The sequence below is a fragment of the Lethenteron reissneri genome, chromosome 68 (genome assembly GCF_015708825.2).
Source record: "Lethenteron reissneri isolate LAM-NWPU_2019-01 chromosome 68, ASM1570882v1, whole genome shotgun sequence".
In the NCBI taxonomy this organism is placed as follows: Eukaryota; Metazoa; Chordata; class Hyperoartia; order Petromyzontiformes; family Petromyzontidae; genus Lethenteron; species Lethenteron reissneri.
In genome coordinates, this window is record NC_083846.1 from 1,645,503 (window position 1) to 1,672,575 (window position 27,073).

The 27,073-nt window shown below is 56.9% G+C and overlaps 1 protein-coding gene across 1 annotated transcript in view; it reads right to left on the reverse strand.

Annotated features, from left to right (window-relative positions):
* LOC133360298 (kielin/chordin-like protein) overlaps positions 1 to 27,073 on the reverse strand; it is a 112,452-nt gene that overhangs the window by 50,477 nt on the left and 34,902 nt on the right. The window contains exons 7-13 of the mRNA XM_061578941.1: positions 26,002 to 26,134; positions 17,043 to 17,226; positions 10,514 to 10,635; positions 6,630 to 8,061; positions 4,597 to 6,232; positions 2,985 to 3,172; positions 2,123 to 2,179 (exon numbers count right to left, since the gene is read on the reverse strand). Of these exons, the coding sequence (XP_061434925.1) occupies positions 2,123 to 2,179; positions 2,985 to 3,172; positions 4,597 to 6,232; positions 6,630 to 8,061; positions 10,514 to 10,635; positions 17,043 to 17,226; positions 26,002 to 26,134 (3,752 nt within the window). The remainder of the gene's footprint in view (positions 1 to 2,122; positions 2,180 to 2,984; positions 3,173 to 4,596; positions 6,233 to 6,629; positions 8,062 to 10,513; positions 10,636 to 17,042; positions 17,227 to 26,001; positions 26,135 to 27,073) is intronic.

Consider the following 27,073-nt stretch of genomic DNA (forward strand, 5'->3'; position numbering starts at 1 on the left):
AATTCTCAGGGCTGGGCATGTCATCATATAATAAGTCGATAACCAAATATATTAATTGGGATGGTTTTTTTTTTCTGTGCAGTCATTGGTGACTGGGTCGTGACCATCGACTTCCCACATTTAGTCCGTGATCTGACGACATTGCGGTGGAAAAACTTGGTCGGTGTTCCACTAACCGGTGCTGTTTTTGTTCAAGCAAATCCTATATAATACCGTAGGTTGCGTGAGATTTTTTTTTTACTTTTTAAGCGTCGGCTTAAAAACGCGTCAGCTTAAAAACTAGGCGGTTAACAAACGACGGGAAAATAAGATGATGGATTTGCCGCCGGTTGAAACGGCATTGAAATGAAAGCGACCGTGAGTACAGACAAACGTCGCACACACAGATACGAAGAGTTCCCCATGTGGCACACGAAGACTGTTGGGGCGAGTGCCTATTGAGTCTGCACCTATTGCGGCTGACTCGACACACAAGGAGGTCGCTGTGGCCAGCACCACGCCCGGCTGCCTTTGTCTCCCCGGTGCTGACACTGACACTCGGCACCAGATACTCATTTAAGGTTGAGTCAATCTAGGAGAGACCCACAACTGGTTCGAATAATCCCCACTGATTTTTTTTACGTGGCCGGGAATCGAAATCGAGGCCGAACAGGGTTCGCGGCGCAGTACGCTAACCGCGGCGCCACCGCTCCATACGTGCGCACATACATACGCACGCACGCACAGCGCCATACACAATTGCTGGCACGGGGAAAACGCAATAGTTACGTGTGTCATTAGCGTACACGCCAAGCACAATTGAAGTGACTTTACTACGATCGGTGCCACCGGAGTTAATGCCAAATATTGACCACCCTTCCCAACGGCAAAGTGCCTCTCTCTTACGATCAAAGTTATTGATAAGGGAACAAAGCAACCGTGGTGAACCTATCTTCATTTGGCCACCGTTCATTAAACTTTCCTACAACATCTGCACGCATATTCATTGGAGTCTGCAGTATTGAAACTTCCTTCTACATCAAAAGTGTACGCTATGTAGTATAAATATTAATAATAGTGATAATAATAGTCATGATTTTAGATGGGTCGTGATAATGCCTGGTCATTTTGTTTTGCTTGCTTGTCGCAAGATTACTGGCACTTGTTGACTGGCACTACTCAGAGTATTTAAATAAAAGAATACAAATATCACAACCGCATTGCAAGATCTTCACATTATTGCGAGAATGTTCACTTCAGCCGACCTGCTGACCTTCCCGCGGAGGTCAAGCCAGTGGACAAATAATAATTAGCACCAATCAAAAGACACAAGTCAAGTTTGGACCAATAAGAATAGACCTGGGATACATTGTGATGATAAAAATGAAAATTCTAATATTGACCAATCAGACGAGACGTGGAATATATTTTCCGACCAATCAAAGACCAGGTCAAGCATTGGCCAATTAAACAGAACGTGGGGTAGGTTTTGACTCAGGAAAGGACATGCCTTGTATGGACCAATCATAAGAGGGCTATGCCAAACATGGACCAATCAGAATAGACACAGTAAGGTTTTGACCAATCGAAAGGGGGTACATTCAAGTTTAGACCAATCGGAATATGCGTAGTCATTTTTTAACTCGTCAATCACGGATAAAATATGTGCGTGAAAGAGTTGGCTAAAATGAATAACGTTCACAGACCAAGCATTCAGAGTCACAAGGGGGCACGTTTAAATTAACGATGACACACACATGGCACGCACGCACCATCCTCCTTTCACCACCGAGTTGCAGTGATGCTACCACCGCGCGTGTGTGCCAGGCTAGGTGCACTTTGACGCCAAGTAAATTGGCAGAGGCTCACCGGCAGGATGTCAACACACACACACCAAAGTGTTAGGGCGAGAGAGTAACGCACGCACACGCACGCACAGGTATACAAACCCGCACATACACAGGCTCACCCTTACCGGCCTGATGGGATCGGTCAAAGTTTGACATCTTTTACCGGCATGATCATGATGGGGGAGGGGGGCAGGGGGTGGGGGGGCGATAGGTCAGAGGTCAGAGGTCGGGTCAGGGCTCGCAGGAGCCGCTAATGCAGGAGACTGCGCCTCCCTGACACGAGCAGAGGTCACAGGTCATGACCCAGGAGCTGCCCTCTGCGCGGAACATTCCCCGCTCGTCGATGCAGCCTGCGGAGCAACGGAAACAACAACAACAACCATAGCAATAAACAAAAACAAAATGATTATGACAACAGATATCAACAATAACACAACGATGCCACCCAACAAAAAACGATGACAACAACCAAAATGACAAACGATGACGACAACGACTATGACCAAAGAACAACTAGATCCGTAACAATAATAAAAATAACAACAACAACAACACACAAGAATGGCCTGGCGGGTTCACTGATCTAGAACACACTGGATGAGTACAAACACATCACACACACAGACGACACATGCTCTTCTCTGATGAGCACGATGTTCTATCTATGGTTTAAAATAAGTTCAACATATATACACTGCACACACAGGTAACACAGACACAGGTAACGCACACACACACATGTAACACACACACGCAACTAACATACACACACACATGTAACACAGACACGCAACTAACATACACACACACATGTAACACACACACAACCAACATACACACACACACACATGTAACACACACACAACTAACAAACACACACACACATGTAACACACACACATGTAACACACACACGCAACTAACATACACACACACATGTAACACACACACATGTAACACACACACATGTAACACACGCACGCAACTAACATACACACACACATGTAACACACACATAACACACACAGGTAACACACACACACACAACTAACACACACACACACGTGACACACACACACACGTAACACACACAGGTAACACACACACACAACTAACACACACACACACGTAACACACACACGCGCAGCACACTGACCGAGGCACATGAGCAGGGCCCCCGTCTGCGGCTCCAGCCACTCGGTGTAGCACGAGCCGCAGTTGCGCATGCGGCACTCGGCGTGGGGGAAGCCGGAGCAGGCGGCGCCCAGGCAGAGGTCCTGGCCGCAGGTCACGGGCCGGGAGCCCAGCGGGCAGCCCGAGAACCAGTGCAGCTCGAAGCAGAACCTGCGGCGCCGCGCGGCAGCCTCACGATTAGCGCGGCTGGCGACGGAGGGTCGTGCGAAAGACGTTCAACGTGCATACGTAGACTCGCGCAGAGGCCCACAGACTCGCGCAGAGACCCATAGACTCGCACAGAGACCCATAGACTCACGCAGAGACCCATAGACTCGCGCAGAGACCCATAAACTCGCGCAGAGGCCCATAGACTCGCGCAGAGACCCACAGACTCACACAGAGACCCATAGATTCACACAGAGGCCCATAGACTATCATAGAGACTCATAGACTCACACAGAGACCCACAAACTCGCGCGAAGACCTATAGACTCGCGCAGAGGCCCACAGACTCGTGCAGAGGCCTATAGACTCACACAGAGGCCCATAGACTATCATAGAGACTCATAGACTCACGCAGAGACTCAGACTCACACAGAGACCCATAGACTCGCGCAGAGGCCCAAAGACTCGCGCAGAGACCCACAGACTCACACAGAGACCCATAGACTCACACAGAGACCCATAGACTCACACAGAGACCCGTAGACTCGTGCCGAGACCCACAGACACACAGAGGCCCATAGACTATCATAGAGACTCATAGACTCACACAGAGACCCACAGACTCAAACAGAGATCCATAGACTCACACAGAGACCCATAGACTCACACAGAGACCCATAGTTTGTTGTCCTTCCCCCGCACCTCCGATTAGCGCGGTGGGCTACGTACGGTGCGAAAGAAGTTCAACATACGTACGTACAGGGCAGCAATGCGGTGTGGGCGATGGTGTTACGCGCACCTGTCTGTGCGTGGGGTCGTAGGTCCTCGCAAATAGCACTTGCCCCAACAGTCTGTTAGAGGCTATACGGGGAATCTTTGTCTTTTGGGCGTCCATTCAACCGGTTGCTGTGAGTTGCTACATCGGTGTAACATTTTGGTGACTCGGTTCACTCTGGCAAAATGGTCTATCTCTAAACAAAATCAACTTGAACTTATAATTTACTCGTGATGAGATGAACAGATGATGCGAATGGCCCGCAGAAGCGGATATCAAAGAGCTCCCTCTGAGATCCCTCCCTTCCAGTGATGCCCTGGTCCACCACGCACAATAGTAGCGTCACGTTCCCCCTCGCTCTACCAGATGAGCGTAAAGTTCGTCACACACGACGGGTAAGACCGACATTCAATTCTCAGAGGTGGAATTTCGCCAAATCAATCGCATCGGGAACTATCAACATCACGATGTTTTGTTGTTGTCGGGGTGGGCTTAAACGATCGACTCCCTGAACTTCTTTCGCACCGTACGTAGCCAACCGTGATCACCGGAGGTGTGTTGACCTCCACGACCTCTCGACCACGAGCAACCCCGACCGCAGGCAAATTGCAACCATCGAAATTCAAACTCTCTCCTCCCTCATCCTCCTCACCTGGCGTCCGGCGTCACCGGCAGCCAGAGTCCCTCGTGCGTCACCGACGAGCTCCGCGGGGCCTGGCCGTGCTCGCGGAGCCGCCCGCCGGCGCCTCCCGGCGACGGCCGCCCCCCGACGCCCTCCGCCTCCAGCCACCAGGCCGGCACCTCCGACACGGGCGGGCAGATCCGGCGTATGCCGGCGAGCGCCGCCTCCCCTCCGGCCGCCGCCGCCAGCTGCTGCGTCGCGAAGAAGTAGAAGCGCAGGTAGTGGGGCCCGGCGAAAAAGTAGTTGCAGCGGTCCTTGTCGTAGCCGTCGCGATCGAAGCCGAAGACGTCGAAGCCGGCGCGGTCCAGGCCGAACGCGCTGTAGCCGTGCCGGTTGTGGCCGGAGGGGTCGAAGAGGCCCGCTGCGGCGGCGGCGACGCGGTCGGCAGTGCGGGCGAACGTGCCGTCGCTCCGCATGCCGAACGGCGTCACGCCGGAGCGGTCGAAGCCGTAGCGGCCGTAGCCCAGGCGGTCGAAGCCCTCCGAGTCGAAGCCGTCGCGGTCGAAGAGGCGGACGCTGCCGCCGCCGCCGGTGCGGCCGGACGTACCGCGGTCCAACGGATCGTGGTCGAACCGGGCCGGCTCCGGCGACTCCGGATCAAAGGCGTTGCGGGGCAACGACGGCCGTCGATTGAACCGGCTCTCGTCGGGCCGCTCCGGCTCGAATCCGTTCTGGCCGAGCTGGCTCCGGGTGAACTGGTTCCACTCGACGCCCGGAGGCGGAGGAAGGAAGCCACCGCCGGCGGCGGTGGTGGTGGTGCTGCGGGTTCCCAACTTCGCGCCGTATTTGGCGACCTCCACGAAACCCTCCAAGAACTCTCCGGCGTCGTTGGAGCGCGCGTCGGGCGGCGCGCGACCCCGGCCGTCGGCGGCGGCGGCCGCCCTCGAGGCGCGACCCTCGCGACCCCTCGGTGGCCTCGGCCGGCGCAGCGCCGCCGGCCCGGCCGCCGTCACGTTGCAGGGGGTGCCCAGCGTGAGCGGCACGTACGACACGCAGCGGCGGCCGTCGTCGGGCGCCGGGCCGAACGGCACCGTCTCGGTGGGCGGCGTCTCCCGGGGAGGCCCCGCGCCGGGGTTCTGCTCCTGCCACTGCGCCCAGAGGCGGTCCACGTAGGCCAGGTGGGGCAGGAAGAGCGGGTCGTACGGCGCCAGCGGCGTCGCCGCGTGCCCGCCCACGCGCAGCCGGAACAGCGCCGACATGGCGAGCAGGCGCTCGGTCAGCGCGGCCAAGTCGGGCGACAGCAGCGCCAGGTGGACGTCCACGGCGTCCGGCAGGGAGATGGAGATGTCGAAGCGCCGGCGCAGGCAGGGGGACCAGGCGGCGCCGGGCCTCTCGAAGGGGTTCGGCCGCACGCAGCCGTCGCCGGCGTCGGCGCCGTCGCCGCCGAACAGGTCGGGGTCCCACGCGACGGACGAGTCAACGTCGCCGGCGTCGACGGGCCACTCGTGGTACGGCACGGCGAGGGCGCAGGAGCCGGCGGCGCGCTGCAGCAGCGCCTCGGCGTGCCGCAGGAACGCGCGCAGCCACGGCAGCGCCGAGGAGGGGCGCGAGCGGCGGCCCCGCGGGGCGTGAGCGGAGAAGGTGTGCGCCAGCTCGGACCACGTGCCTACCGGGGGGTTGGGGGGGTGGGGGTGGAGAGGGGACGAGGTTAGCGCCGCGGATTGCCGCGGCCGGCCGCGGTGGCGAAACGCTCCTCGCCAGAACACAGCACGGATACCCACCGTCCCCGTACAATAATTAATCATGCGATCAATATTATCGCTGACAAAAACTTGTAACGTGCGCAATTTCGTAAAGCGGTTCGAACGCGACTCGGATGCGAAGATCCCCCATACAGCGGTTCGCGGAGAGAGTGCCAGGTGGAGGGGGCACCGGCTGCCCGTCGGCCGACGGCTACGAACACCGGTGCGGCAAGTGCGCGCTACCTCCCAGCCGCGTCACCGCCCGAACGAGCGAGCGAACGAGCGAGCGTGCGAGCGTGCGAGGTCAACAATTTCCCGCACCTGCATCGACGAGCTGCCACACGGCCTCCCGGTATCGCCGGCGCTCCTCCTCCGTCAGGTCGTGGATCTCCTTGCGCCGAACCGGGTTCCGGCAGCTGCACACGGGCCGGCCGTCCGTGCCGCAGCCGCACGCCGTGCAGTCGCCACCGTCGCCCGCCGCTCGCCGTGATCGGGCGGCACCAGAGCCACCGGCTGCGCTGGCGCCGCCGGCGCAGCCGCAGGGTGGTGGGAAGAGTCCGCCGGCGCCGCCGCGGCCGCACGTCTGTCCCGGCGAGAAGCCCACGACCTCGCGAATGCCGACGGCCAGGATACCTCCCCCGCCTGCAGCGGCGGCGTTGGTAGGTCGGCTGCCGGCGTTGGCCCGGGCCAATCTGGCCACGGTGGTTCCGACAGCACCACCGCCGAATGCACGCCCGCCTCCTCCGGCTGCGATCGGTGGTCCAGCCACTACGGGTCTACCAAATTCATTAACAAAACCACCCACACTGCCGGCAGATACATGATCTCCTGCGCCGACTCCAACTCCACCGAAAGCACCTCCACCAGCACCACGAGCACCACCACCGTCGCCTTCTCTCGGGCCACGGGATCCACCGTGCTCGCCACCATCGCCACCACCGCCAGCATCGTCATCACCACCACCTCCGTAACCTCCACCATCGTCGCTCAGCTCCAGCCCGTCGAGTCTGAGGCAGTCAGCCCTGGTGAGCGTCTCGCACCGGTATTCGTAGCCGCCGGCCGATGAGCAGCCTGCGCCCCCACCGCCCGGCGCTCCCTCTGCACCGGCGCCGCCGCGGTGAGCCCTCTGGTGCCGGCGCCGGCCATAGAGAGCGGCGCCGGCAGCACCGGCGGGCGCGGCAACGTTCATGCCGGGCCGCAGGTGACGGCGGCCGGGTGGTGGCCACAGCTCGTTCCCGTCCAGGCTGTTACCGTCGTCGCCGACACCGCCGTCAAATCCACCGTTACCAAATCCACCGTCACCGGCGTACTCGACACCGGGGTCGCCGCCTCCACCACCAGCACCGGCGCCAGTGCCGTAACCCAAGTCTCGCGGGAAACCGTGGATCTCCCTGTAGACGCCAACACCGCCACCTCCGCCGCCACCGCCGCTGCTGCTGTTATACTTGTGTCTCCGCGGCAGGAACGAGGCGGTTGAACCGTCGCTGCCAAATTCCTCCGAAGACGACGACGACGACTGCGGCTGCGACGGCGGCGGCGACGTCGTGGCGCGACGCACGCGGTAGACGCAGGCGCCCAGCTCGCAGCGGGAGCGGCACTCGGCGGCGCTGCCGAACCGGTTGGCGTTGCCACCGCAGCCGGCGTAGGGGAACTCCCGGCAGAGGGCCGAGCGGCCGTCAAAGTACCAGGAGCGGGGGGCCGGCGCGGCCCCCTCCCGGCAGGCCGCGCCCTCGGAAGGCGGGAGGTAGCAGTCCTAGCGCGGATCAGAGGTCGCGAGGTCGGCGGAGGTCGAGGGAGGGGTGGGGGTAGGGGGGAGCGCGCCGGGACATGGGTTTGGGGGCTTTGTCAACGTGACGGCGAGGTGGGGTTGGCGGATCGCAGACAGAGGGAGATGGGCACGCGCTGCAAAATGCCCACGCCCCGCGGCACGAGGTAGCCGTCAGGAACCGTCAAAACCTGTCCCTGTCCTTAACCCCATCGCGAACCCTGACCCTGAACCCAATGTTGTCCCTCGCCAAAGAACAGCTGTCTGCCGAGTAGTACACACAGTACACACACGGTACATACACAGGGTACATACACAGGGTTCACACACAGGGTACACACACACACAGTGTACACACACATACGGTACACACACAGGGTACATACACAGGGTACACACACACACGGTACACACACACACGGTACACACACACACATGGTACACACACACACACGGTACACACGGTACACACACACGGTACACACACACACACGGTACACACACGGTACACACACGGTACACACACACAGACTGTACACACACACGGTACACACTACACAATGCTGTCCCACGTCCGACTGCATAAGCCACCGCATGCCGAGTGAATCCAAGCCCACAAAGTAGTGCGGGAGTTTCGCATCGAGCAAGGGGCGAGCCGTAGTGTTCACTCCCGTCCCCGCTATCTCATTTTCCATCGACCTCTCCTCCTCGAAACTCACCTCCACTCCATTGATAAACCTTTTCAGATTTATCGTCCTGTCACTGGCCAGCTCGCTTTTGAGTTGCGTCTGATGTCGCGTAAGGTTTTGAGGTCTCAAATCCCAGCGCGCTGTGGCCCCAACTGCTGCCCACGCTGTTGCTATCCCCTCGCCCCCTCCACTCCAATCCCATCCCTCCCCATGTAGCCCTTCCGTGAGCCCCTACGCACCACTCTATCGCTGCTGTCACTCGTTCCTCAACCCCTGCGGCTGCACACACCTGAATCGTTCCATTCTGTGTCACGGTCTCTGACAGCTACGTCAAGAGTGGAGGCGCTCTGTACGATATGGACTAGAGCGGGGAACGGCACCCATCGCTCAGAGACATTGCAACGACGGATAAGAAGAGCGAGTGGGACTTGAGTGGAATTTGAGTGGGATTTGAGTGGGATTTGAGAGGGATTTTATTGGGATTTTATTGGGATTTTAGTGTATTTGAGTGGGATTTGAATGGGATTTGAGTGGAATTTGAATGGGATTTGAGTGGGATTTGAGTTAGATTTGAGTGGGCTTTGAGTGGGATTTGAGTGGGATTTGAGTGGTATTTGAGTGGTATTTGAGTGGTATTTGAGTGGGATTTGAGTGCACTTTGAGTGATACTTGAGTGGGATTTGAGTGGGATTTGAGTGGGACTTGAGTGGAACTTGAGTGGGATTTTAGTGGTACTTGAGTGGGATTTGAGTGGGATTTGAGTAAGATTTTAGTGGTACTTGAGTGGGATTTGAGTGGGACTTGAGTGGGACTTGGTCATTGCCTGACATGAGAAGGTGCCACGGCCAATGGGACAGGACGAGTGACGGACCGGCAGCCAAAGTGGAAGAGGGCACGGAGATGGAGCAACGAGATTGGTTCACGTGCGGAATCATCGCAGGACCCGTGTCGGATTGCGACAGCAAAGTGAGGGCTTCAGCCAGCAGTGGATAGACCATGGCTGATGATGACAATGACGGTTGTCGTATATAAAGCATGCAGTCAGTCAGCTTGAAATGAGGACAAATACCATATTCTCTGGATGAAAAGTCGCACTTCCTTCCCCAACCCCCCGTATTGCAAGGCCAAATGTGTCCCTGCGCTTTCCAATCCAGAGAATGCGGTATTTACATTCTGAATACCGTGAAATCCAATTTGCTTTTTGGCTGAATTAGCGGCTGTTTACTTAAGCGAAAGCATCTGTAAATTCTAAAAGGCTGGATTGAATAAACGGAACGGCGAACTTTTAACGAATTCGTTTAGGGATGGCGGCATTTGGGACGCGGCGCTGATGATGAGCAGGGGAAATATTTATCATCAAATACACGGAATAATCCATCCCAGTTGAAGTGGCCACACTGTGGGTGGGTCTCTGTTATACGGAGGAGAAATGTAGTGGCCGAGTGGCTCTAAAACAGGTCCTGGGTCAACCTCGTTTGCGTGCTCTCCAATAGCCAGGTGCAACTGAGGATACTATCGGGTGCATTATAACACGCAATTAATTCATGAGCAGAATCTACTTCAGACCAACAAACCAGCCAGCAAGCGAATTGGAAAACCGGTCAACGATAGCGCCCAGCCAAAAGGAAGCGTTAAGAGGCAAGTGTGATGGCAGAGAGGGGGCGGGAAAGGTCAGGGGGGGGGAGGGGAGGTGGGGAGGAAGGTCAGGGGTCACAGAGGGGGTGGCAGGTGGGAAAGAGAGGTCTCGTTACCTGTATAGAGGCCAGCTGACACGCCTTCCCGAAGAACGGCGCCGGGCACTCACAGGTAAAGCCGCCTGGCCCCTCGGCCCGGCACAAGCCCCCGTTAAAGCATGGGGAGGAGAGGCACCCCTCTGGGGGGGGGGTAGGGGAGGGTCAAGGGGTCACGGTGGGGGGGAGGGGTCCAAGGGGATGAGGCAGAGACAGACAAGAGAGCGATAGTTAGACGGAGCGCAATGTTGGACGGGAAAAAAAAATGTTCAATAAAAAAAATAAGAAAATTCACGGGCAGTGAGCGGAAAATTGGGGTTTGAATTGGTTTGGAATTTTCATGCGGGACATGGCTGGCTCCTGCCATGAGAATGTGGAATGTTCAACGCTGGCTCAGAGCCACCGGTGGGTGAAGAAGGGCGCTGGCCTGATGATCGTTTGGGCGGGGGGCGGCGGGGGGGCTCTGACGTTGACGGATTGCCGTGGCTTAGTTAAGAGCCCCCTGTCAGCGAGCGTCAGCGGTGTCACCTTGAGTCTGCACCGCGTTGTTCCGCCGTTGGCACTGTGGCGCAACTTTGGCTGTCGCCGTTGAACTCTCTATCCCGACTCTGCCTTGCAAGTGAGAGCTGTTCTCAGTGGGATCTTACCGGGTTAAAAACCCCAAAACGATCCCAAACAACCCCCAACATCGATCCCTAACTCCACATCGATCCCTAACACCACATCGATCCCTAACCCCAAATAGAAACGTGTGTAACGTACAAGTCGTACAACAAACCCTGAGCCTTGTCCAGTCGATTTAGATTTCATCTAGTTAAGTTTCAAGTGCATTTTGTCGTTTATACTTTCAGCACAATTACAAAATCAAGTTAGGGAGAATTAAACAGATAGAGTGGTGTACGAAACCAGAGAGGATGCACAAGTGAGGCCATCGTAATGAATCGACAGCTGAACATCGAGTTGGGACCTGCCGGCAGTCACGCCACACACAACACTCCTGCCTCACTCGCTACCCCTGGCCACGGTACATCGCACCCCGCACACGTGACCACCCCGCACACGTGGACACCCCGCACACGTGGACACCCCGCACACGTGACCACCCCGCGCACGTGGACACCCCGCACACGTGACCACCCCGCACACGTGGACACCCTGCACACGTGACCACCCTGCACACGTGACCACCCTGCACACGTGACCACCCTGCACACATGGACACCCTGCACACATGGACACCCTGCACACGTGGACACCCTGCACACGTGGACACCCTGCACACGTGACCACCCTGCACACATGGACACCCTGCGCACGTGGACACCCTGCGCACGTGGACACCCTGCACACGTGACCACCCTGCGCACGCGGACACCCCGCACACGTGACCACCCCGCGCACGTGACCACCCTGAGCACGTGGACACCCTGCGCACGTGGACACCCTGCGCACGTGGACACCCTGCGCACGTGGACACCCTGCGCACGTGGACACCCTGCACACGTGACCACCCTGCGCACGTGACCACCCTGCGCACGTGGACACCCTGCGCACGTGGACACCCTGCGCACGTGGACACCCTGCGCACGTGGACACCCTGCACACGTGGACACCCTGCGCACGTGGACACCCTGCGCACGTGGACACCCTGCGCACGTGGACACCCTGCGCACGTGGACACCCTGAGCACGTGACCACCCTGCGCACGTGGACACCCTGCGCACGTGGACACCCTGCGCACGTGGACACCCTGCGCACGTGACCACCCTGCGCACGTGGACACCCTGCGCACGTGGACACCCTGCGCACGTGGACACCCTGCGCACGTGGACACCCTGCGCACGTGGACACCCTGCGCACGTGGACACCCTGCACACGTGGACACCCTGCACACGTGACCACCCTGCACACGTGGACACCCTGCACACGTGACCACCCTGCACACGTGGACACCCTGCGCACGTGGACACCCTGCGCACGTGACCACCCTGCGCACGTGGACACCCCAGGGGTGGCCGCGCGTCCCGACCCAGGCGCTCCGCTGGAGCCGCTGCAGGTGACGCCATCGACGCTGTGACGACGCGGCTCTTGCGAGGAACTCGAGTCGCCCGCAGCTCCCGAGGTCCCCGTTCTCTTGCCGTCTCACTCACGCTTACGGTGCGACCGCAACGACGGGGGGCCCACCGGGGCCCCACTGGGGCCCCACCAGGGGCCGGAGGGGCCGGAGGGGCCGAAGGGGCCCACCAGGGCCCCACCAGGGGCCAGAGGGGCCCACCAGGAGTGGGCCGTAGAGAGGGGAAGGATGGCCGCTTTGGGGCGAGCGCCGGTAATGTGGCGTTGGCCCAGGGCGGTGGCAGCAGACGGGGCGGGAGACGGGGTCTCGACGAGAAGTGGTGAGGGACGACAACGGAGCGGCGGCCTCGGGGATAAACCGCAGCGTCCGAAAGGGAAACGTCCACCCAGGAGATGGAGCGATGATGAAAGCGGCTCCTGGTGTGCACGGCAGGCGCTGGATGGATCGTCAGAGACGGCGGTGGCTTTGGGGGGGACGGAGGCCTTCATCATTTAGCAGTGGATGGACCACGGCTGATGATGATGATGGTGGTGGAGGCTTGGGTACACCATCATCATCCAGCAGTGGATTGACCATGGCTGACGATGACGACGAAGCCGCAATTCGTGAACAACGGAGACGACTGCGAAGCGTTGTGTGTGTGTGGGGGGTGGAGGGTGGAAAGCGTGGAAGGATGAAGTCAAAGCGAATCAAAACAAGCAAAGAAAAGCCGCTCCGGATCGAGGTGGAGCGAGCGGTGTTGACGCCGTACGAGTCCCGCGGACAGCTCAGCGAGTTGACGGCCTCACAAACAAATGTCGTGGTTGGGGTGGCGGCGGCGGGGGGGGGGGGCTCGTTTCATGGGCCCCCCGCCCCCCCCACCTCGGGAATGTTGGGCTCAGGTCAAACATCCACATTTCTTCGTCACCACCACCACCACCACGAGCAGCCACCGGCAATCCACTGCTGGATGATGACGACGCCCCGATTGCGGTGCGGTGCGCTAACAGCTGAGCGGGTGCACGCGAGCGGCGTGAGGGGGGCAGCTGCCCGAGTTCGATTCCCGGTCCACGGCCGCCCTAGGTCGGCTCGGCCATAAATGCGTATCTGGTGCCATGCGAACAACATCACCACAAGGTCACCACGGTGCCGTGACGGCCTTGAATGGGTGCTGCGCGTTCACAGCACTTGCCCCGCCGGTCTCTTGGAGGCTACACGGGCCTTCTTTGTCTCTGTCTTTGTCGTCGCATTTTTTGGAGAGCGAAGATTTTTGGAAAATCTTCTTGGCGCCGCCAGCGGCAGCCGCCGCCGCCACGGCCCGAGACCCCCAGGGGCTGCCGTGCCACCACTCGTGGCGAGAAGGGTAAATATTTACACCACGTGGTGGTGGTGTTCTAAGCGAAGCGCTGCCCCCCCCCACCATCCCCCCCCCCACCACCCCCCCCCCACCACCACCACCCCCCACCCGCACGCACCAGAACACATCCATCGCCGGCACGAAGTCTCCGCACACAGCTCCCAGCGTCGGTAGGAGGCAGGGAGGGATGGACGCGGAAGGTCTAGCCCTCCCACCGGTGGCTAGAAGATGTTAACTACCTCGCCTGGTATACAGGAGGTCGTGAGTTCGATCCCGATCCTGACGATGCATCTTGTAATATTTGGAGTTTGCGTGTCTCTCTCTTTCCCCGTGGTTGCGTGGATTCTTCTCTGGGTCCACCAGTGACTAGGAGATGTTAACTACCTTGCCTGATCTACAGGAGGTCGTGGGTTCGTTCCCGATCCTGACGATGCATCTTGTAATATTTGGAGTTTGCGTGTCTCTCTCTTCCCCCGTGGTTGCGTGGATTCTTCTCCGGGTCCACCAGTGACTAGGAGATGTTAACTACCTCACCTGGTCTACAGGAGGTCGTGGGTTAGATCCCGATCCTGACGATGCATCTTGTAATATTTGGAGTTTGCGTGTCTCTCTCTCTCTCTGTGGTCGCGTGGATTTTTTTCACCGGGTCCTCCAGTTTTTCCCTTCACATTTAGAATCAACGTCACGCGTTTAAGAGATATTTGGCTGCTGCCAGAAAGCTCTACGTGATGATGATGACAAGCCACGTGGTTGAGCGATCATTTGTGAAAGCCAGGTCGCGTTGCCGTGGGAAATAAAAAATAGTTTTATAATTCTAGATTTGAAGATTTCGTGACTGCAAGGATTCATACTCTTAGTTTTTTTTTTCGGTAAAGTCACGTAGGTAAAACATTTAATTAAAATTAATAAAAGTAATAATAGAAATAAAATAAGATCCCCCCCCCTCCTCTCCCTTAACTTGTATTTAAGAACTTGCATTTGGAATCCCTCCCTCACTTGATACAGCAAATCTAGCTGTGACGGTCCCACCTGACGACGGAGACTTGTGTTGCCTCCGAAACGTCGTGATTTTTATTATTTTTTTATTTCTATTATTACTTTAATTAATTTTAATTAAATGTTTCACCTACGTGACTTTACCGAAAAAAAACAATAGTTTTATAATTTCGTTTTGCAAAAATGATACCCGGTGACGCTACTGCTGGGCTTCCAGTGATGCACAATTAGCCAAAGTGCTCGCAGCGATCATCAGCGAGTCTATCTGTGGGACCAATTAGATTTTTTCCGGCATCAAAAATTGATGAAAACAAAAATATGATTTCCCCTTTCCGGCAATGATTCAGGAGGTGTGAAGATGTTCAAACACCAAGTAGACACGCTCCTATTATTGCAAGGCCGCATTATATACACAACCCCTCAACCTGTGCTTGTGATGTTTTCATATTTGCATTGCCCTTGTACCGTTCGCCTTTTGGCATTCTCTGCCTTTTGTGCCCCCTCCTCCTTATCCCCACCCCCCGTTCTTCCCCCACCTCCCCAACCTCCCCGTCTCCCCCCATTCTCAGGGTCCCCAATTCTCAGGCTCGTCGTCCCCTTAAGAACCCCACGCTGATCATTAGCGGCACCACTCACGCCAATTAAGAGGGCCCCCGGGGTAACGCGTCCGACGAGCTCCGCTTGGCGGGGGGTGAGGTCACCGTGCGGTGAGGACTGCGTGCGCGTGACCGCGCGTATCGCTCACGACGTGTGTGTGTATGTTGAACTCCTTCTTGCAAGCGAGCGAGTGCCGCGTGTGTGTGTATGTTGAACTCCTTCTAGCGAGTGAGTGAGCGAGCGAGTGAGCGAGTGCCGCATGTGTGTGTATGTTGAACTTCTAGCTTGCGAGCGAGCGAGTGCCGCGTGTGTGTGTATGTTGAACTCCATCTTGCGAGCGAACGAGCGTGTGCCGCGTGTGAACGCGTGTTCCGTTCCGGGTCCCGGCGGTCCCGCGGGCGCTGAGCTCACGGCCCGTCCACGTGAGAACAAGAGGTCAAACCGGGCCGGCGCGGGCGATGGCTTCAGCCGCCTCGTCGCACTCGGTTCGTAATGAAAGCTGTTGTTGTCGTCGTCATCGGTCGTCGACGTCTATACTTACCCGTCAAACTGAGCATACGCGAAGCATCAATCACCATATAACCATAACCCCATCAGCATGATCGTGTTCATGCTGTCACCACCGCCATCATCACCATCATTATTATTATCAACAACGTCGAAACTTTCCCATCGTCTGAAAGTCAGAGTGACCGACTGCGGCCCACGTGCGCAGAGGCATTGGCGCTCATCTCCTGCTTGCAGCCCTGCAGAGTCGGTGGTGGAAGTTCCACATTCACGTGGAGGGGGCGAGTCTATTCCAGAGGACAGCCCACTGTTGGCTTTCGCAAGCGGCGGTACTCGTTTAAATGAGTACTCAAAGATGTCGCTTATCATCATCACGTAGAAATGTCGGGAAAACCGGAGGACCCGGAGAAGAATCCACGCAACCACGGGGAGAGAGACACGCAAACTCCAAATATTACGAGAGGCATCGTCAGGGTCAGGATCGAACCCACGACCTCCTGTAAACCAGGCGAGGTAGCTAAACACCCCCAACCCGCACGCAGACACTTGCACACACACACGCCGGTTCGCCGGGTGGCGGCAGGCCATTTTGCCCGGCCGGCTTGCGTCCGTCGGTCCGTGCCAGCCAGCCCGCCGGGCAGAGGTCGCAACCGGGTACCTGATACCCATACCCTACCCGATACCCGGCTACCTGTACCCGGCCGGGTACGGGTACGGGTCCCCGTTTGCGACCCTGGTGCGGCCGGGTACGGGTAGGCCGTGAGTCACTGGTGAGTAACCGTTTGTCACTCATTTCCCAACGTCTTGTCTCTTCTCACAATTCAAGTTCCTAGAATCAACCCACCCGCGCCTGCAACATGGCTTCATCCCAGAGGTCGCAATCGGGTACCCGTACCCGTACCCTACCCGATACCCGGCCGGGTACAGGTAGCCGGGTATCGGGTAGGGTACGGGTACGGGTACCCATTTGCGACCCTGGTTCGGCCGGGTACGGGTAAGGAATCAAAACCCGTTTGCGACCTCTGCCGCCGGGTTCTTACCGGCGCACTCGGGGCGGTCGGCGCGCGGCACGCACTCCACGGAGCCGGCGCGGCACGAGCAGGAGTGGCACGCGTCGGCCTCCCAGCGCTCGTCGTGGGCGCGGGCGCGCCCCTGCCACTCGCACGCCGGCCGGCGGCACTCGCAGGACTCCAGCTGCTTCACGCGACCCACCAACTCCACGTTCTGCCAGCGGGGGGGGGGGGGGGGGGGTGGGAAGGGGGGGTTGGGAAGGGCGTGTCAACCTTTACTAAGTGGCTGTGTCGGGTGGTGGCGGATTTAACGACACATTTATATTTACGCGATCTCACCCAAAAATATATATATCGAACGAAATCACGACAACACAAAAAACAGCGCCATAAAAGAGTCTCCACCTTTCTCACTGCCATAGAGTTGAACACCGCAACACCGGGAGTGGATCTCATACATTCATGCCGCCTGAACGCAGATTCCCATAAGAGTGGCAACCCTGTTGTGTGAGTGAGTGAGTGGGTGAGTGAATGGGTGGGTGGGTGGGTGAGTGAGTGTGTGAGTGGGTGGGTGAGTGTGGGTGAGTGGGTGAGTGAGTGAGTGAGTGGGTGAGTGGGTGGGTGAGTGTGTGAGTGAGTGGGTGAGTGAGTGTGTTAGTGGGTGGGTGAGTGAGTGGGTGGGTGAGTGAGTCGGTGGGTGAGTGAGTGCGTGAGTGGGTGGATGGGTGAGTGAGTGTGTGGGGGAGTGGGTGGGTGAGTGAATGGGTGGGTGGGTGCGTGAGTGGGTTAGTGGGTGGGTGGGTGGGTGAGTGAGTGGGTGGGTGAGTGGGTGGGTGAGTGGGTGCGTGAGTGGGTGGGTGGGTGCGTGAGTGGGTGGTGGGTAAGTGAGTGGGTGGGTGCGTGAGTGGGTGGGTGAGTGAGTGTTTGAGTGGGTGAGTGGGTGGGTGAGCGAGTGGTTGGGTGAGTTGGTGAGCGAGTGGGTGGGTGAGTTGTTGAGCGAGTGGTTTGGTGAGTTGGTGAGCGAGTGGTTGTGTGAGCAAGGGGGGGCTGGGGGGGGGGCTCTGAGTGAGAGAGTCACCCGTCAAATCGGGACATCCACACAGGGTCCCCCCCCCCCTTGCATTGTTACTCGCTCACAATACATCACCTCGGCAGGGCGGGCCTGTTTGTTTAGTGGGGGGGGGGGGGGTTACACGGCTCACTCTGTCACACACACGGAGAGCGAGAGTGGGTGAGTGGGGTGGGGGGCCAGGAGGAGGGGGGGCGTTTGGGCACGAGGGGAGCCTTGCCCTGAGCTCACTGGTCAACACAAAGGAGGCTGTTATCACTGGCGGTGTGTGCCTGTGCCTGTGTGTGTGTGCGTGTGTGTGCGTGTGTATGTGCGTGTGTGTATGTGCGTGTGTGTGTGAGTGTCTGCAAGTGTGTGTGCGTGTGCGCGTGTGTGTGCAAGTGCGTGTGTGCGTGTGTGTGTGTGCGTGTGTGCATGTGTGTGTGTGCGCGTGTGCGCGTGTGTGTGCGTGTGCCTGTGTATGTGCGTGTGTGCGTGTACCTGTGTGTGTGTGCCTGTGTACCTGTGTGTGTGTGTGTACCTGTGTGTGTGTGTGCGTGTGTGTGTGTACCTGTGTGTGTGTGTGCCTGTCTGTGTGCTTGTGTGTGTGTGTGTACCTGTGTGTGTATGTGTGTACCTGTGTGTGTGTGCGTTCGAGCGGAGTGGAGTGGCAATGGAGTGATTCGCGCTCCGCTGCACTAAGACACGGGTGTCCCGAGTTCGACTCCTGCTCACGACCACCAAGTGACGATTCTCTGAACCGGTCCTGAACCTTCCCCGAGGTCGGCTCAAACTCAAATGGGTACCTGGCGCGGTGCGCAGTAAACATCGCCACTGGGGAGACAAAGGCGGCTGGGTGTGATGCTGGTCACCCACAACCCCTGGTGTACAGTCATAGGTGCTCACTAACAGCACTTGCCCTAACAGTCTGGTAAGGCTGTACGGGGGATCTTTGTATTTGTGCGTGCTTAATTCACCATCATCATCATCACCATCGACATCATCGATAAAAGTGCAGCAATAGTGTCACAAGAATTAGTTTCGGATGATCAGAAATGTCGCGTCTTAAGCCTGAGTATTCATCCAAAACTTGGGGTCGCATCATCTAACAAAGACAAAGCTCCCCCGTATAACCTTAACAGACTGTTGGGGCAAGTGCTGTGAGTGGACAGCTGGCACTCTACCCCACTCACCCAAACCCACTCACCCACACTCACTCACCACTCACTCACCCTCACTCACCCCTCACTCACCCACTCACCTAAACTCACTCACCCACCCTCACTCACCCCCACTCACCACGCACTCACTCACCCACACTCACTCACCCCCACTCACCACGCCCTCACTCATTCACACTCACTCACCCACACTCACTCACCCCCACTCACCCCTCACTCACTCACACTCACCCACCCCCACTCACCAACCACCCCCACTCACCACTCATCCCCACTCACCACGCACTCACTCACTCATCCACACTCACCCACACTCACTCACCCCTCACTCACTCACACTCACCGACCCCCACTCACCAACCACCCCCACTCACCACTCATCCCCACTCACCACGCACTCACTCACTCATCCACACTCACCCACACTCACTCACCCACACTCCCCACTCACTCAACAACACTCACTCACCCACACTCACTACTCACCCTCACTCACCCACACTCACCCACTCACCACTCACTCAACCACACTCACTCACCCACACTCACTCACACTCACCCACACTCACCACTCACCCCCACTCACCCACCCATACTCACATTCCTCCCAACCACTTTCACTCACCACCACCGCCACCACCACCACCACTCACCCCCACTCACCACTCACCCACACTCACCACTCACCCACACTCACCCACCCACACTCACATTCCTCCCAACCACTTTCACCCACCACCACCACCACTTTCACCGCCGCCACCACCGCCGCCACCACCACCACCACGGTTCACCGAGCCGGAGGAATTTTTTTTGGCGCGCGGGCGCCATTCAAAACGTTCATTAATTTTGTGTGCAACAAGAAAAATAACGACGAACAAAACGAGGTCAGCGCCAGGCGGCCGCTGCGGGGGGCGGGGGGAGGGGGTCGTGCCGGCGGGGGGGGGTCTGTCACTTGGCCGGCGAACACCCTGCCGACAAGTTCGATTCCCGACCCAGTCAACCGGTGATGCGAACTCGGCACGACACGACCGCGCGCTTCGCCGCGGTGCGAAGTGACCCGCCGTTGCTTTGCGTCGACGCCGCGAGCCACACGAGGAAGGATTAGAACCCATCACTGTGCAGCCCCCCCCCCACCAGCCGCTTCACACAGCCCCCCCCCCCCCCCTAGCCATCATGCCTAGATCCCTGCACCTCCGATTGGTACGGTAGGCTGTTGAAGAAGTTCAACAGACGTACATAGACTCACACAGAGACCCGTAGACTCACACAGAGACCCATAGACTCACACAGAGACCCATAGACTCACACAGAGACCCATATACTCACACAGAGACCCATATACTCACACAGAGACCCGTAGACTCGCACAGAGGCCCATAGACTCACACAGAGGCCCTAAGACTCACACACAGAAACCCATAGACTCACACAGAGACCCATATACTCACACAGAGACCCATATACTCACACAGAGACCCGTAGACTCACACAGAGAAACATAGACTCACACAGAGACACGTAGACTCACACAGAGACCCGTAGACTCACACAGAGACCCGTAGACTCACACAGAGGCCCTAAGACTCACACAGAGACCCTAAGACTCACACAGAGACCCGTAGACTCACACAGAGACCCATAGACTCACACAGAAACCCGTAGACTCACACAGAGACCCGTAGACTCACACAGAGAAACATAGACTCACACAGAGACCCGTAGGCTCACACAGAGACCCACAGACTCACACAGAGACCCGTAGACTCACACAGAGACCCGTAGACTCACACAGAGACCCTAAGACTCACACAGAGACCCATAGACTCACGCAGAGACCCATAGTTTGTTGTCCTTCCCCCCAATTAACACGGTTGGCTACGTACGGTACGAAAGAAATCCAACATACATGTGACCTCCACGTTCAACAAAGTTGGGGGTCTAACAACAACAACAATAATAATAATAAGGCCACGCTTTGGGGCCCTCTGCTGAGTCGGTGGTCTGGACAAGCCTGAGAATCGCCGTGCGCGCGTGTCGGTCACGTGGCGCTGACCGCATCGCCGCTGCCGGATCGCCGTTGCCGGATCGCCGTTGACCATCGCCAGGCAATCCGCCGGGACATCTGCGTCTTCCGGACGGGGGCGGCCCGGTCTGTTGGGGCCACTGTCGCTGCTCCCCACTCGAATCCTTGGATCGTCTCTTCCCCCCCCCCCCCCTCCAGGATTTTTTGTTAAAGGAGCATTTACAACGTGCGGTCCCATCGTCGGCTGTCCGGCAAAGGGGGCGCGGGACTTTGCAAAACGCCGGATAATCACGTGAATTAGATTGTCATTTTAAAAATAGCTTAATGTTGCACCTTCTTGCACGACGTTACGTTTTTCGGTGTGTGTTCGTGTTTTTTGTGTTTTTCATTTGTTTACCGTGAGAAACTGACATAGGTGAACATACAAATGGACGCAAAAAAATGGCCTGCTGTAACAAGTGACTCTATCCACTGAACCGTACTCACCACTCCAATCTCGAAGACTCTGCATCATGGGGTGATGTGTATATACGTGCAGTATTGTCATTGTTTAAGTTGTACGGAGTATATAATGTACCCCATGCAATATTTGTCACTGAAATCAAGCGTATCTACATTGATGTGTCACACGCCCATGCCGGCGATCGCCGGCGACTGGTTAACAGCCTTTGGAGCGTTGTAAGCAGCCCGGATAATCGTGCAGTGCCGGATAATTATCGATGATCAACCATACACAAATGCTAGCTGACACAACAGCGTGGACTAATATCCATCTGTCCCATCGGTACTGGAATAGAACGCTGCCCCCCCCCTCGAACACACGCGTAGATTATCTCCTCCCGAGCGCTCCGATAGCCTAACACCACGCTATGAATGCCCTCGCTCCTATTGGCCGAAAGCATCTTAATATACAGAGGGGACTGCAGAGCTTGGGAAATCGCTGGCAGCGCCAAGGCCGGCTCGCTGCGCGGCTCCTGCTGCCTGCCCCGCTCGTCCGTGGTTCCCCCCCCTCCCCAGCACGCTTCCGTGCATCACGACTTGTCGAGCAAAACTAAACTCAAACTATAAACAATGTTTTTTTTTGCCGTTTAAGGCCCCACTGAGCTATGTAGCTCGTTCGCAGAAGCGACCCGGCCATCGCAAACGATGGCTCAACGGAGCGGCTTATCGCGCGGAAATTGACATCGGGCAAAATATTATGAAACGCGCGGCGATGTTGACTCCAAATGTGGACGGAAAAAGCGGAGGGCCCGGAGATGAATCCACGCGATCACGGGGAGAGAGAAAATTTACAGCAGCAACAGGCGTCGTCGGGGTCGGGATTGAACCCATGACCTCCTGCGTACCCAGGCGAGGTAGTTAACAACTCCTAGCCACCGTGATAATGATGAGAGAGAGAGACACTGAAACTTCAAATACACAGCAGCACGCGTCAGGGTCAGGATCGAACCCACGACCTCCTGTAGACCAGGCGAGGTGGTTAACATCTCCTAGCCACCGTGATGATGATGAGAGAGAGAGACACTGAAACTCCAAATACACAGCAGCACACGTCAGGGTCAGGATCGAACCCACGACCTCCTGTAGACCAGGCGAGGTGGTTAACATCTCCTAGCCACCGTGATGATGATGAGAGAGAGAGACACTGAAACTCCAAATACACAGCAGCACACGTCAGGGTCAGGGTCGAGCCCACGACCTCCTGCGTACCCTGGCGAGGTAGTTAACATCTCCTCGCCACCGTGATGATGATGAGAGAGAGAGACACTAAAACTCCAAATACACAGCAGCACACGTCAGGGTCAGGATCGAACCCACGACCTCCTGTAGACCAGGCGAGGTAGTTAATATCTCCGAGCCACCGTGATAATGATGAGAGAGAGAGACACTGAAACTCCAAATACACAGCAGCACGCGTCAGGGTCAGGATCGAACCCACGACCTTCTGTAGACCAGGCGAGGTGGTTAACATCTCCTAGCCACAGGTGGCGCCCCGATTGCCATCGCCGTGAACGATGCGCTCGATATGAAACGTAAACACTTCGTGGATAACGAAGCGCCTTGCGTCGGCAGTAGAGCGTGGCCACAACTGTAACCAAAACAACGCGAGGCATCCGTCAGCGTCAACGCGGTCTCTCCGTGCACGGCAAAGGCGGTGCCAAGGCCCAAGCCGTTTTCATTTTAAACATTATTGTTATTACGTAACACGCCCCTGTATAGCGTTGACAAGACCGTCGGGTCGAGCGCTTCTAGATTTGAAGTTTTCGTGACTGCAAGGATTCATACTCTTTGGTTTTTTCCGTAAAGTCGCGTAGGTGAAAAATTCCAAAAAATTTAATCACAAGCATCCATACCTGAAGAAGGACGCTTGTGTTGCACGCGAAACGTCGTGATTTAATTTATTTTAATGTTTTACCCACGTGACTTTACCGAAAATAACAAACGGTATGGGTCGAGCGCTGTTTGCGAGCAGCGTCTACGAAGGCCGGCGCGGCGCGTGACGGGGGTCGGGTGGCCGGCACAACGGTTGGCCGCTTTTGTCTTCCCAATGCTGGTGGTCACACAGCGCACTCGGTGCTCATCCAAGGCTGAGTCGACCTTGGGGAGTCCTGTGACCGAGTTGAGATGTTTGCCGGGTCTGTAGGGTGGCACGTTAACCCACCACACCGCCCGCAACGTACGAAGACGCACGGTGACAACAACAACAACAACAACCGCCATTCGCCAACAAGTGGCGGTGACGTCACCGCGGTGCCTGTGCCAGGCTACGTGCACGTTGAGGCCACGTGAAGTTCTTAAATTTGGAGCTTTCGTGACTGCAGGAATTACTCTTTGATTCTTTCGGTAAAGTCACGTATAAAGATAAAATATTATTTAATTTATTATTTTATCTTTATACGTGACTTTACCGAAAGAACCAAAGAGCCACGTGAAGTGTCGAGGGCCAGACCCAGGTGCCACGGGTCGACTGACTGAGATGACTGCCCGATGCGCCACCTGTGCCAACTTGCTGACACACACACGCGAGTACAAATTGTGCCCTGACCTCAACACAGCAGCAGCGGCAGAATTACTGCTGCTGGCGCTAGAGAGAGAGATAGAGCAGCCCCAGCGCTTGCTGCGCTGACAGCTCTGAAGCGATGAACTCCGCGTGACGCCTGGCGCAAACGTCGGCCAAAAAGAAAACCGGCGTGGTACAAGCCGGCCACAGCTGACGTTGAGGCCCACTCACACCCCCCCGCCGCCCCCCCCCCCGCCCCCCCCCACAGCATCAAACTTTAGCGGAGGAATTTAATAACGCAGCTCCGCGACTGGGAAGAATATCTTGGACGTCTTTCATTCTCGAGATTTATTTTGGTGGAATCTGCTTTGGCTGTTTTGTTTTAAATCTTTACCCAACAGAGAATTCCATTTAAAAAACATATAATAATATATATATCAAAACGTGCGCTGCAATGGATTGAATATCGGACGCAGCTGCTGGGGTGCGGGACGCGCTACGTAGACCGGCGCGATCGAACAGATTCCCGGCAAATTATGATGAGGATGTCTCCCTCCCTCTCCCACGCGGCCTCCCAGTCAACACGTGAACGTCGCTGGGCCGACGGTTCTGACCAAACGCCAACGTTGGCCCGCCGACGTCGGCATGTTTACTGGATACGTGTGTGTGTGTACGTTCAACTTGGTTCGCACCGTACGTAGCCAACCGTGCTAATCGGAGGTTCGGGGGAAAGACAACAGATTATAGGTTTCTGTTTGAGTCTATGAGTCTCTGTGGAAACCTATGGATCTCTGCGTGAGTCTATGGGTCTCTGTGTGAGTCTATGGGTCTCTGTGTGAGTCTATGGGTCTCTGTGTGAGTCTATGGGTCTCTGTGTGAGTCTATGGGTCTCTGTGTGAGTCTATGGGTCTCTGTGTGAGTCTATGGATCTCTGTGTGAGTCTATGGGTCTCTGTGTGAGTCTGTGGGTCTCTGTGTGAGTCTGTGGGTCTCTGTGTGAGTCTATGGGTCTCTGTGTGAGTCTATGGGTCTCTGTGCGAGTCGATGGGTCTCTGTGCGAGTCGATGGGTCTCTGTGCGAGTCTATGAGTCTCTCTGTGTGAGTCTGTGGGTCTCTGTGTGAGCCTATGAGTCCCTGTGTGAGTCTATCGGTCTCTGTGTGAGTCTATGAGTCTCTGTGTAAATCTATGGATCTCTGTGTGAGTCTATGGGTCTCTGTGTGAGTCTATGGGTCTCTGTGTGAGTCTATGTGTGTATGTTGAACCTCTTTTGCACCGTACGTAGCCAACCGTGCTAATCGGAGGTGCGGGGAAGGACAACAGCCTGCACAGTTGCCCGGTGCAATGTTCGACGTTTCGCTCCACGAGTCTCGTATATCTTCGTTCGCCGTTCATGATCGGCAACTCTGGCAAGCCGGGGCCGGTTATAATGCAGGGAAGCACACCGCACCAAGTACTCATTGAGGGGAGGCCCAGGACCGGTTCAGATAATCATCACTGGCGATGGTGGCCTCGTGAACGGGAAGGTCCGTAGCGCAGGGCGCCAACCATCGCTTTCAACAGACTATTGGGGCAAGTGTTGTTAGAGAGTAGCACCACCTGTGGAGGCCGGCACGGTACACGAGGGGGTGGGTGGCCAACACCACGCCTGGCCGCCTTTGTCTCCCCAGTGGCGATGTTTACACACCGCACCAGGTACACACACACATACACGCACGGACGTCCCCCGCATGTACCTGAGCCTTGAGCATGTCCAGCATGGTGGCGAGGCCCTGGAACTCCTGCTCCAGCCGGGACAAGCGACCAGCGGCGTCTCCGGAGGACAGGGGCGGGCGGGCGGCGACGCGCGCCACCGTGTCCGTGTCCAGCCTGCACCACAAAGACACCCCCTGAAGCCTTAACAGACTGCCGGAGGTAAGTGCTGTCGGGTAGCACCTACGAAAGCCGGCACGACACACGAGGGGGTGGCCAGTACCATGCCCAGCAACACAGACCACACACACTGCACACACCACACACTCCACACACACTACACGCCACACACTCCACACTTGCCACATGCACTACACACACCACACACACCACACACACTGCACACACCGCACAGACCACACACACTGCACACACCACACAGACCACACACACTGCACACACCACACACGCCACACACACTACACGCACCACACTCCACACTTGCCACACACACTACACGCACCACACACTCCACACACACCACACACACTACACGCACTACACACCCCAGCACCGAGCCCGGCCGCCTTTGTCTCCCCAGTGCTGATGTTTACGCATAGCACCAGGTACTCATTTGAGGCTGAGTTGATCTAGGGGAGGCCCTGAACCGATTCAGATAATTGTCACTGGTGTTGGGCGTGAGCGGGAATCGAACTTGGGTTTCCGGGTTCGTAGCGCAGTGTAGCGCTAACCACAACACTACCGCTTCACATACACACACACAGACACACACACAGACACACACAGATGGGTGACCCAAGACCTCATCTGAGTTAACTACCTCGCCTGGTACGCAGGAGGTCGTGGGTTCGATCCCGACCCTGACGCCTGCTGCTGTATATTTGGAGTTTGCATGTCTCTCTCTCATTATAATCACGGTGGCTAGGAGATGTTAACTACCTCGCCTGGCATACAGAAGGACATGGGTTCAATCCCGACCCTGACGACGCCTGCTGTACAGTTGGAGTTTGCGTGTTCTCACCGTGGATTTTTCCCCGGGTCCCCTGGTTTTTCCCTCCACAATCGACGTCACGCGTTCAGAGTGTGTCTGGCCGC